Source organism: Lathamus discolor, chromosome 1 (assembly GCF_037157495.1).
Source record: "Lathamus discolor isolate bLatDis1 chromosome 1, bLatDis1.hap1, whole genome shotgun sequence".
In the NCBI taxonomy this organism is placed as follows: Eukaryota; Metazoa; Chordata; class Aves; order Psittaciformes; family Psittacidae; genus Lathamus; species Lathamus discolor.
The window spans coordinates 113068373-113081224 of NC_088884.1; the positions used below are offsets into that span (position 1 = coordinate 113068373).

Sequence of the window (12852 nt, forward strand, 5' to 3'; positions counted from 1 at the left end):
ACCTGCTGGAAAGTAGTGAAGGGGAAAGGGACCTGGGGGTCCTGGTGGATAGGAGGATGACCATGAGCCAGCAATGTGCTCTTGTGGCCAAGAAGGCAAATGGCATCTTAGGGTGCATTAGAAAGGGAGTGGTTAGTAGGTCAAGAGAGGTTCTCCTCCCCCTCTACTCAGCCTTGGTGAGGCCGCATCTGGAATATTGCGTCCAGTTCTGGGCCCCTCTGTTCAAGAAGGACAGGGAATTGCTTGAAGGAGTCCAGCGCAGAGCCACAAAGATGATTAAGGGAGTGGAACATCTCCCTTATGAGGAGAGGCTGAGGGAGCTGGGTCTCTTTAGCTTGGAGAAGAGGAGACTGAGGGGTGACCTCATCAATGTTTACAAATATGTGAAGGGTAGGTGTCAGGATGATGGAGCTAGGCTTTTTTCAGTGATATCCAGTGATAGGACAAGGGGCAATGGGTGTAAACTGGAACATAGGAAGTTCCACGTTAACATCAGGAAGAACTTCTTTACTGTAAGAGTGACAGAGCACTGGAACAGGTTGCCCAGGGGGGTTGTGGAGTCTCCTACACTGGAGATATTCAAGGCCCGCCTGGACAAGTTCCTGTGTGATGTACTGTAGGTTACCCTGCTCTTGCAGGGGGGTTGGACTAGATGATCTTTTGAGGTCCCTTCCAACCCTTGGGATTCTGTGATTCTGTGATTCTGTGATTTCCTGAAAAGCAGTGAAATTCATGAGACAATTTTTTACCCTTACCACATGCATCTCAACATCTCCAGAAGACCAAAAAGGACTGTATCCAGTAGAGGAGAAGACAGTGGCTCACTCACTGAAACTGCTGAGACTTACACAGTTCTTGGTGGACCTTAAAACTTTGCAGCTATGACAGAAGATGAAGCGTATATTTGTTTTCCCTTAGCTTTAACCAGCAAATACACCACATCCTTACCGTGGTCAGAAGATTAGTCAGCAAGTAAACAAGTATCTCCAGTGCACAGTTTTGCTGACCAGTCTTCCAGGAAGAAGAGTGACATTTCATCCCAGCCACCTCTTCTTCTCCTTTGATGGGAAAATTTGATGCTCCTCAGCTAGGTGCCAGGCTCTAGACATGAAAAATGACATGAGGTTAATCTTGCAGATACGGTTCCTATAGAAAAGCCTGGGTTATCTTTTCTGTCTTGCCAGCACAACCCACATGTAACACGCGAGAGTCTGATAATTATGTGTAACCCCGCAGGCTGCAGTGGCACTGCCATCTAATTCAGCCTATTTCAGAAACCTTTGAAGTCGCTGTTTGAGTCATGGTTGGTTTCTGACATTTATTTCACTAATTCGTGAAAAGTGTTTCTGAATGATCAGCACCTGATCTGAACACCTTCAAAGGGCTCAGTTGAACATCCCTTTTCTGATGTGGAGTAGTCACTTTCCTCGCGGATATAACCTGAATGTAAAACTGAGATATTTTCAACCACTTCAGTCTCAAAATTAGATATCAAAATTGTGCCGTATTAAGTTCCAAATGTTCTAAATGGGCTTTGCTGAGACTAGCCGTCATAGAAAGATTGGCTTAAGCTCAGTGGAAGACCTCTTGGTACCCTGTCATTGCCTCTCTCCAGCTTAGTTTCACAAGTCTGAATTTTCTTTGGATATATTTAGACAGGCAGGAGGTAAATAAAATATTTAATCAGTTTATTTTCCTCTTTTTAAAATGGAAGTAAAGGACATAAGGTAGAAAATAAGGAACACTGAAGGCTAAAAAAGTGTCAAAATTTGTGATACAGAGGTTTCTCGGGAATATGCAGTTTAAAGGTAACAGAAATACAGTGAGCAAATTTACCCTATGAAGGTGAAGCTAAAAGTGTCATTGCAGTTTAATCTAAGAAAAAAGCCAACAAAGAAATAGATTGGATTGAAAATGCAGATTAAGCATTTGCTTGCAGTGGCAAATAATCAAGAGAAGGCAAAAACTTTGGTGTGTAATTCTTGGTGGTGCAAATACTGTGTTAATTCTGGAAATTCGCCTGTTGCATTAATTCTAATTGCTTGGGAAACTTGGAAGCGAAACCGTCACAGTTTGATTTTGACTATTACACAAAGAAAAGTGCGTACAAGGAGAATAATTTTTGAAGTAAAAATAAAACTTGAGTATATGCAGTAGGTAAACAAGAGTTGTTCGAAATACGTGAGTAATTCAGGGCATATAGGTCTGAAGAAAATTATAAGTAGTAGAATTGCTGAGACAGTTTTGATAGACAAAGCCACGTTATCCCCAAGTGAATATGGAACTAAAGTCTTTCTTTGTGTTTGCTTCCTTCAGCTTAATGTCCTTATGTATTTCAAAGTAAAGCACTTCAAAATAGGTTTCTCTTAAAGAATTGAGGTCAGTTTTGCTACTGAGAAAGTATGTCATCACAGACAGCATTACAGTACTCACATAAAGCTGTATTTAATGGCTTGTCTGATAGAGCTGTTGTATTAAAAACTGTATGTATTTGAAGACTGGCAAAACATATTTAGGTTTTCTAAAACATTTTTCCTGAATTCAGTATTATTTTTAGCATACAAAACTATGAAGAACAGTGCTAGTAAGTGCTTATTAATTTTAATGAGCTTTTAGCTGCCTTTTTTTTTCTTTAAGTGGCTGATGATCATTAATAAATAATGCACCTGACTGCTGGTGTAGGCAAAAGCGAAACAGCAATTTAAGTTGATTTTGGACCACATAGTGTAAAATGCTTAAATATATTGTTGGCAATAACTGCTTCTTTGGTCCTCCTCCTATCAAGTTTGTCGCTTTATGTGTATATGTATACATGTACTCAAATGTATGTCATAGGTTGTTTCATAGGTGCAGGTTATAGTATTAAATGTGGAGGGACTCTGTGTATGGCATGGTGCAAAGGGGAACCACTGACATAGCAGTGAGGGGAACTGCAGTAGCGCTAGTGGTATCACCGGATTCAGTCTGTCCTGATAAGGAGGTTGGAAATAACCACATCATTGCAAGGCAGGTGAAGCATGTCTGGTGTTTAAAAGAAAAAAAAGACAATTATTTACTCCTGGGTTGTTTTTTTTCCTTCTGCAGAGAAGAGAGTGAAAGTGTGCTGACGCTGAAAGGTTTGACTCCGACAGGAATGCTGCCCAGTGGTGTGCTCTCTGGAGGAAAGCAAACACTGCAAAGCGGTAAGCATGTTTGCTTGTGTGTGTCATTATATGTAAAAATTAAACAAAGCACAATTGGTTTTCAGCTGCAGAACCTAAGAAAAGAAATCACAGTTTTCCCAGGAAAATAATCAAGGGCAGAATAAACCAGGAGGTTTGTTGTACTGGAGCATTTGTGGGTAGTTCATGTAGGGCAACTTCTCAAAACTTGCTATATACCACTAATTTTCAAAGAGAGGGGGGGGAAATCCCTTAAAATCAACTGTTCAGAATGGTAGATCAGCATTGCATGTGAAGTGTGCTGTTTCCACACTTTACAGCATGGTTTTGGGTTTTTTAAGAGCAGCCTTTGATACACAGAGTACTGGAGGTTCAGCTTAGATAATGACAAGCTCTTATTTTATCTGATTTGTTCTTCCTCACAGAGAATCACCAATGGAAAATAGCTCTCGAATTAGATTTTCTCTCCTAGCAATTCTAGGTGACAGCATGAGAACAATTTCACTCTGATTTAAGGCCAAGTAAAGGGAAGCTCTTACAAAACACCACGTTTGCCTTGTACACAAACACAATACAGATTGTCAGTTCAGTTTTATACCAAGTGCTTCTTGTTACTGGAATTCTCTAAGTCTATAGCAAGGCTGCCTTTGATAAACTATTCCTTTTGGAATAAGGAGCTGCAAAGTATTTAATTTACTACTGTAAGCTCTCTTTCTTTTTTTTTTTCCTATGTGTATTGCTGTAGAGTATATTGCAGGCACATAAGAATGTCTCTTTCTTATTGAGGTTCTTTTGGCAGCGGATGTAAGAAATAGAAATGCTTTATAACCTTAACACAGTCTCAGCCTCTTGTTTTCCTGTTTCTTTCCTGGAGCATTCTTTCTCTGTATTTTTCCCTTTACTGTCTCTTTTACCTAGAAGATTCAGGTATATGGTGGTAAACCTTCTTTTCCCCTTTTTTCCCTTTTTTCTTTTTTGATGACTTGTGTGTTACGGGCATAGTAACGTTCTGCTTTGAAAATGCTGCAATATGATTCCACAGGATGCCTTTTTTAATGGGGTTCTGGTGTTTACCTAGGCTTTTCTCCATATAGTTTCTTTACATTTGTCAGAAAATTTGGATCAAGGAAACTGCTATTGCTGCACTAGCAAAATGTTAGGAATAGAAATGGATTCGAGCAAATTGCCTAAAGTTGTTGTTACCATGGCTAAAAGGAAAATCTCCTCATACTGCAGTATTCTGGCTCAGTAAAACATTACTATACACAAGTTTCTGCATTACTTAACATGTAGTGCCCCATTCACCAAATACGCTGTAGTTTACATAGTTTCTGTTAAGCATACATTCGCATTACCATATGTGTTAACAGAAAATATGAGTAGTATGTTCTGTTGTGAAGTATACATTTCAGTCGTCATTTTTTTTTCTAATGTGTCAGTGCTGGTTTGGATCTGGTTATTCGTTTTAATTTTCCATCCTAGTTGTCATGTTTCCTTTTAAGTTTGCTTTGGTTTCGTTCCTTGATTTTTGCCATCTCTCTTGCTAAGTAGCTTGAGAGGCATAGGCTTACCTTGGTGCATGTGGGTTAGCGCCTCTCATTTCCCCATGCAGCAAGGTAATAGTATACATGTTTTAGTATTGAACTCAATCCATATTTAACATCATAACTACAAAAAAAAAAAAAAGAAAAAAATGTTTGGGTTTAATGGAGGATGAAAAATCTTTTACATAGGGGAAAGAAAGACAAAAAGGAAGAGAGGGATTCCAAAAAACTTGGCTTCTTGAGCTATTATCTAAACCAGAGAAGCTCTTGAAAATCAAAGTTTCTTTTTAAATATTTGAGCTGTACCACTGCTATATTGGATTGCATTTGCTGATTTTGTATCAGCTTCTAAATCTCTGACTGTAGAAACAAATTCATGCTAAAGCTGATGGGTGGAATTCAGATGAAATTATGTCTTCAAGAACAATGAATGGTTTCAAAACAGTGGTAACATGGTATTCATAATACTGCAGCAACCTCCCAGTTACAAACTTTTCTCTCTCTGACGAGGCTTTGCAATATTAGAGGTCCAACAGCTTTCAATCTTGTATCCATGCCTGCTGCTCTAAATAAAATATTAGAAGAATGCTCTTTTCAGAGATGGGCTTGACAAGAAGGATGCTTATAGATGGAGCAGACTGGGTGAGATTGCAAGCAAAGGCAAAGCTGTCTGAGCAGACTCTGTCCTGTGCTGTGGGGAGGTTTCTTATAGTCAGGAGAGAGACAAAAAATGGTTCTGAGAAGTTGTACCTGTGGCTCTTGTGCTTTGTACTGGCAGCTAATGCTTTTCAAGGTGACATTGTGAGTGGTACGAATTTTGTCTGATAGCTTTGTGCCATTTTTTCGTTCTCTTTTGACAGGGCAAATCAAACTGCTCTTATTTAAAATGGGGAGACTTATACAATGACCTTTTCAGGTCAGATGTGCAATATGGAAAACATTTTCATTTCGTAGTTCTTTTGCGTCAAAAGAAAACTTCTCAAATGTGTCTTTAAAATTCTTTAGTTTGTGAAACTTCTGCTTCAAAAGAAACTATAGCTTAATTCAATCTGCAAATTATTGTTTCTATGTAAACATTTCTCTGTCTGTCTGTTTTGCCAAAATCCAGCACTTACAGTAACATTAGTGTTGTAGCTCCTTTGCTATTCACTGACTTGTTCTTAGAGTTAAAATCCTCTGCTCATTTTTCTCATTCGTTTTGCTACCCCTTTCTTCTCTTCAGCTACTGTTGAGGCTATTGAGGCTGATGAAGGTAAATTGGCCAGTCCCCTTTCTGTTGGTGCCACAACAGATAAGGGCTCTGCTGGGTGTATTCATTTTGCTGTAGCTTGTACAGATTGTGTGGGTGTTGGGCTAACAATTGTGGCTCGGTATTAATCAAAATGTAATTGCTTTAAAGGGGAAAATGTTTTTTGGTTCTTTGGGGTTTGGTTTCTTTTTTCCATTGCTGCTGTGGTGGTTTTATTTCTTTCTGAAAGTTACAATCACGTTGGAATTGCTGTACGTTGAACTAAGCACTGAGTAATGCCACAGGAGATCAGGGGACTTGGATTTCATGGGACATAACTTGGCAGCAGCTCATAAATACTCTGTGACACATAGCTCAAAAGCTGTACGCTGGAGGCTAGGTTTTGCCTCTGCCTCAAAGTACTCTCAGCAACCTCTGGTCTAGGAAAACACACAGCTTTTTATAAATATTCTCTCTTTTTCTTATGTTTTTTTTTTCTTGGGTTTTTTTTTTTTCCTTCTTTTGCTTCAGTTTGTTTCTTTTAGGTCACTAGTAAAAACTTTTTATTGGTCTTTTGTTACAGTTCAGCATGTTTCTGTTTCTCTTTAAAAGTAAAACAACATGAGACATTTGTCTGCAAGATGTCTGCTTCCTCTGGTAGTGGCAGTTTACACACTGGTTATTAACATTAGAGCAACCATTAACACCAGCACCATCTTAGCTACAAATACAAAGTGACCGACTGCCTCAGAAGATTTGTGAATGTTTAGTATGGAAAACCATGGTGCTTTATTGACAGACCTCTAACTTAACTCTGAAGCAGTTTTATCACTACAGTTAAAACCTCAGTAATCACGTATTGCAATGTAGATGCACAGTATTCATCCAGCACTGTGAAATTTTGGAAGAAGAATTTTCAGAATTCCCCTTTAAAACAAAATTCTTCAGTTGTATTTTGTTCTTGCCCCTCTCAAATTTTCTGTGGGTACTTTTTTTAGTGAATAAAAACAAAAATCTGATGATTGCTGTCTGTTGGTAAGATGTGCCCTTTTGGCCAGTTGAATTTGTTTTTGAGTTTTGTAAAGCAGTGAATAAAATTACAGAGCAAACAAGTAAGAGAAAATACAACTGCTTTCTAAATAGCAGTGAGTAAGCTGCTATTTATGTTGGAATTATCTATTCCTATTGGCAATATCTAATCTGCAGTGTGCATTCTTGTTGACAGTTTGGCTGTTTTCTGTGATTTTCTGTGACTATGTGTTGTGTTTTAGTACACTCTTAATGTAAACTGCTAATACTCATTGTCTGACCAGCAACTACCGCAGAGCACCTTCTTCAGTATTACAGAAGATAACATGTCTGCTTGAAATACGGTCAATTGAATGTGCCCCCATTCCAACAGTATGCGCCCTTCAATTAATTCTTGCTTTGCCATCCTTGCTAGTTAGACACGGTAACCATAGTTTTAATGACTGGTCTATGTAGACAAAGCTAAAGGTGGAGAAAACGTTTTGCCCTTTACCAGCTGTCCTTCTGCAGTTTGATTCAGGGCCCAATAACACCAACTGGGCTGTGCTACTGGCAAGCTCCAGGACACAGCAAGTGTTTCAGCTTCAACCCAGCCATCCATTAAACTATTGCTTTAAGGGACTGGCCTGGGTGTTTGTGAAATGTCTTCATTTTTGTGGTAGAAGATAAAGTAAAACAAAACCCCAAAACAAACAAAAAAGAAACTTGAAAAAACTCACTATAGAGCCTGTTCTGTTTTCACTGTTCCGTCACTGCTCACTTGACTAATCACCATTATGATGATGTTGTTTTCTGAGTTGAAGTATAATACATGTTTTAAAACCCATGCACTTCACAAAGTTCCAATATAACATTTGTGAAACTGGCTAAGGAACTAAATCCTGAGGCAAACAGGATCTATCAGTTTTCGCAGGAATGGTTGGCAAAAGTATCAGCATGAAAATGCTTTTCTCGCTCCCTTCAAAATGTAAGGAGTGGTAGATTGGTACCAGGGATGTTCCGGGGTTTGGGCTTTGTTTCCTTTTTTGGTTGGTTTTTTTTTTTTCAACAGAAGTTAACAGCTTATCCAGACTCAGGACTGCATGTTGAAAGGAGAGCAGGAGTACTTTGGGGTAAAGAAGAGATAAAGGGAGGGAAGGAATACTGAATTTGATCTTTGAAACTCCCCTACCATTTTCTCCCAAGAGAGTCTGCAGTTTCCTGGTACTAACACACCATTTCTGCTCTATGGCATGTTAAAATAGAGGCATAGCAAAAGTGCCAGTTCGGGAAGTGCAGTGCATTGATTTGGTGCGGATAAGAGAAAAACACACAGAAGGCGATGACAAATTATCTGTGGAGCTGTGACCCGCTGTTTGCCTACAGTGCTTTTTTCTCTTTTGCTTTAAATCTAAAGATCTTCAACTCTTCAATTAAAGACAGGGGAAAAAAAAAAAGGAAATAAAAATCACTCTCTACAAATAAATTCCTCAGCCTGTAGCTGCTTCCTGAGGTTGGTGTGGCCTCATCGATGTTGCTGCTGAAGGGCAGATCAGAAGTGCTCAGGTTCAGTTGGAACTTTGGTCCTTTGTCAGTGCATTTCCAAAGTAAAATTGTACAAATATGCCAAAGTGATGATGTCCCTGGTCCGTGTTGCACGGTGTTACTGCCGTTTAACTCAAGCTGTCCAGGGACAAGTCGGGGAGGATAACTACCCTGAGCAATCAACAAGCAGCTCGCCTTACGTTGAGGATATAAGGCAACCTGTTGTAGGGTTGCCCCACATTTCCCATAGCTTTCACGTGTACCCCAAAAAACTGGTCTCACCATGTCATCACCATCTGTAACTGACCAACGCTTTTCCCCCTGGTCTTTGAAAATCAAATGGGAGTTTTGCCTGATTACGGATGTTACAGCGAGCCACAATGTCTTTAAGGCTGTAAGTGATGATGACAAATGCTAACTCACTGGCTCATGGCTGTGCCCTAAGCATGGTTCCTAATTGCAAACTGTAGTTTCATGTCAGCTTCTTAGCATTTTAAGCTGAACCCCAGTGGACAATCAAATACTGGAAGTTGATCTTGTTGGAAAACAATAGTTGTGTTGCAAGAGATGGTGGTGGTGGTTAACCCCCAGCTCTTTATGAGTATGATAAGGAGTCAGTCATGTCAGATCTTCTTGTTGCCGCCTTCACAAAGAAGGACTTTTGCACTCATTGCTGAGTTGGGGGAAAAGCTGCCGAGAGTTTTACCTTGCTAATTTTACTTTTTAATAATCCTTTATTTAGCTATCAAAGGATTTTCACCCCAGCATAAGATCACTAGCTTCGAAGAGGCCAAAGGCTTAGATCGAATTAATGAGCGAATGCCTCCGCGCAGAGACGTGCCATCCGATGCCAACCTTAACTCCATCAACAAGGCAATCTCCACAGAGACTAATGGCACGGACAGCAACGGCAGTAATAGCAGCAATATTCAGTGACCACTGTCTGGGAGGGGGGGTTGAGCTGCAGGGCGCGATGGGGTTGCTGCACATCAGCGGTGGGATGTTCTTGCCTCTGATAATAGCTTACTTGCTCTGGGGGCCAGGTGTTGGATTCAGTTTACAAAAATCATCTATGAAGAGATCGTCAACTTTAATTTGGTGGGGGGTGGGGGTCGGGGAGAAACACCTCCTTTGGATATGCCTTTAAAATGCTTGTAGAAAAATGAAAGCTCATGCTGGTATATATTGCAAAGTTCGGGGAATGAACATGTTTTCCTACTGCATTGGGAGCGTCTAGGTATGTTACTGAAAGGCCTTTTATTATGTTACTGGACATGAAAACTTTGTTTAATTTCTTACTAACTATTGTACGTTTACAGTTGCAGCACTAAACACGGACAACATCGAAACATTTTTAACAAAATGTACAAACTAAATAAGGACTATTTATTGATAATGTTTTGCTACTCTTGTCAGACAATGGCTATGAAATAAATTAGGCAGTCTTTAAAAATATAGAGGAAAAAAAAAAAAGAAAAAAAGAGGATGTTGGAAATTTGCTTAAAATGCCAAAAAAATGAGAAAGAGAGAGTGAGAGAGAGCGAGAGAGAGACAGTTTAATTTTGTACAGATTATGCTTACCTCAGGTTTCTTTAGTGTGCTTCGATGCCCTTCTTTAAATATAACACTTATCTTACTAATTTGGCAGCAATTATCCTTTTCTTTGTTTAAAAACAAACAAAAAAAACTGGAATAATGATAACATTTATCTTTTTTTTTTTGCTGTTTATATTTAGGGGGTTTGGTTTGGGAGGTTTTCTGGGTTTTTTTGGTAAATCAAGTCTTGGTTGTGGCTTGCTGAATTTAAATATTTATGAGTGGTGCATTTTTAAGTATAGTGAACAAGACACCATATTAAGTGCAGTGAAAAGCATCTATATTCTGTAAAAATCTGCCTATGCATGTTTTTTAAGAAAAAAAAATGGCTGTATAGGCCTGTATGGGACTGTAATGCGCTTAGTGGTCTGACTTATACTGGAAATGTATGTATACTGGCGTACTTTATATTCTCTAAAAGAAAAATGCTTAATGCCTTTGAAATTTTGTAATCAAAAAAAAAAAAAGCTTTGAAAAATCTAAGGGGAGAGTATTCTTAAAAGTTTTTAACATAAGCTTGTCAGTGCACATATAGATGGGTAGCATGTTTAGCAAACCTTGTGAACTTTAAATAAGTTTGTAGTTACATGTGAGATTCTAAATGCATGAGAACTGTTAATGTCATAATGGTTTAGTCATTTTGTTCTGTTCTGTCATGTGCCACAATGTGTAATTTTTTCACTTTTTTCCCTTTGTATATCAGTTACGGGTTTCAACTGGTTCATTCTGAGAAAGAAAAGGAAACAAAATGAAACAGTCCATTGATATTTTTTAACAATTGTATAAGTGCCCAAGTAATTCACTACAGCCTACAGCCTTGCCTTTGTAATTTGACTTCGAAATGTTGGCAATCAAAGCATGCACTTGTAACAATGAAAGAAGCATTTTATATTACTACTCAATAAAAATGTGCATGAACTTAAGCACTCTTCCCTTTCTTGCTGGCTCTGTCACAGAAGCGTACGGAGGCACATGCGCTCGTGTGTGCCTGTTGCTCTCTTTTGCTTTGGACAGGAGAAGACCGCCGGTGTAAGAGAAGGATGACTTATTTCACAACCCAAGGTCAGTTCTTTACTAAGAAAAAATTCATTTGTTACCCAGCTAGTTTAGCCTACTGAACATCTGCAGATTCCCCCAGGTTCTGTTTAGAAAGTTGAGTTTGCACTAAAACAAGTAGGATGTATCCTACAGGTAGAGTGCAGAAGAAAACATGCCCTCTGTGCGCTTTCCCCTCTCATCTGGAGTGTTTGAGAAGGTCAATTATTATCATTTACAGTGTTCATTTAAGGGAAGACAAGTAATTGACCCTTTCAGATTTCGCATGCTCTCTCTTATAGTCAGAGGTCCAAGCTCTGCCTTGTGCTCATTTTCTCCCTTACTGCACTCAGCATCCTTCCACAGCCATCCTGCACAGAACTGATGGACAATGCCAATGGTGCAATGTTGTGGGTATTGCTTTAGTCTTCCTTTCAGGTAGCAAGATCAGTGCCTGCTTTTTCCCACTTTAGCACTTGTTAATTTTGCCAAAATATGACAGGTGGCAAGAACAAAGAGAATTCGTAATACACGGGGCTAGGAAGGCAGCTCAGTATTAGATTTTGATTTTTATTTCACATTATATAGAAATATAGCACAGGAGAGTCTATAGCACACAGAGTAACTGTTCAGCTGCTCAGCGAAGCTGTTCATCTGATTAATGACCATGGACTCTGCAAAAAGTGATGGTGAAGGTTTGAGTGACCACTTTACTTGCCATTTCTGGCCTGTGTACATGCTATCTGAATAACTGTAGGTTACCTCAGGTAGGTTTTCTGTAGAGACATCTGAGGTAGTGCTCAGCAGGCACTTTGTGCAGCATAGAGCAATACTGTTGCGCAGTGCAATGTGTGCTGTCTGGTTTCATTTACATTGCATCCTGACAGTTGCCTAAACTGATTTATCTCCAAGAAAGAGGTTTTTCCTCTCAGTAGCAGCAGTGTGGCCTAGACCTCTCAATTGCTAGACTTAACCCACAAGATCTGTGCTACAGATCAGTGGTGGGTTTGAAAATGCCTGCTGTAATTGCCAAAGAGCTTATGGGTCAGTGAGGTAGCCCAAGCTGAGTAATGCATTAGGAAATGTACAAAGTCTGCCTGGTCAGTAGGGAGATATTTGGGCTTTTTATGTCTCAAAAGAATGAGAAATATCCTGAGTATACAAAACAAATGTCCCATGTGTCCAGGTAAGATGGCCTGGGTCTGTTTTGGAGCAAGCCCCATCGTCCTACCATGGAGCAGATTCTGGACTGACTCTGAGATAGTTTAGGCTATGCCCAAATGTCCCTAGAAGGACCAAAAACTTTTCCAAAGGTTTTCTATTTCCAGGGCATCCCATCTTTTCCAGTTGTCCTTCCTTTTTCCTGCTGCAGAAGGAGCTGTTGATGAATTTAAAGAAAAGCCATGGTGCCACTGGAGGCTGACTTTTGGATTTTGTGGACTCGCTCAATGATGTGTCATGCACTGGAGTATGTCTCCCATTATGGATTTCCTCCTTTTTACCAAATATGCTACTTTAATGCCAAAAATATCATTGGTGGCTGCATCAGGATTTACTGTATTTTTTAACCACTTTATACCCACTGGCTGAGATAATGTATTGGATGCATGTATTCTATTTTCTACACTTTCATAATATTCCTTTCCAGAAGCTATTAAACAGGAAGTGAATCAGCTCTTAGTGTATATTTTCTGGACAGAACATCCAGATTTTGCCCAAGGTTTCCCCAAAATTT

General features: G+C 39.4%; 1 protein-coding gene across 1 annotated transcript in view; it reads left to right on the forward strand.

Annotated features, from left to right (window-relative positions):
• Nucleotides 1–11005, forward strand: part of PPP3CA (protein phosphatase 3 catalytic subunit alpha) — a 189475-nt gene extending 178470 nt beyond the window's left edge. The window contains exons 12-13 of the mRNA XM_065691334.1: nucleotides 3085–3182; nucleotides 9229–11005. Coding sequence (XP_065547406.1) covers nucleotides 3085–3182; nucleotides 9229–9422 — 292 coding nt within the window. The 3' untranslated portion in view covers nucleotides 9423–11005. The remainder of the gene's footprint in view (nucleotides 1–3084; nucleotides 3183–9228) is intronic.
• Nucleotides 11006–12852: the final 1847 nt, after the last annotated feature.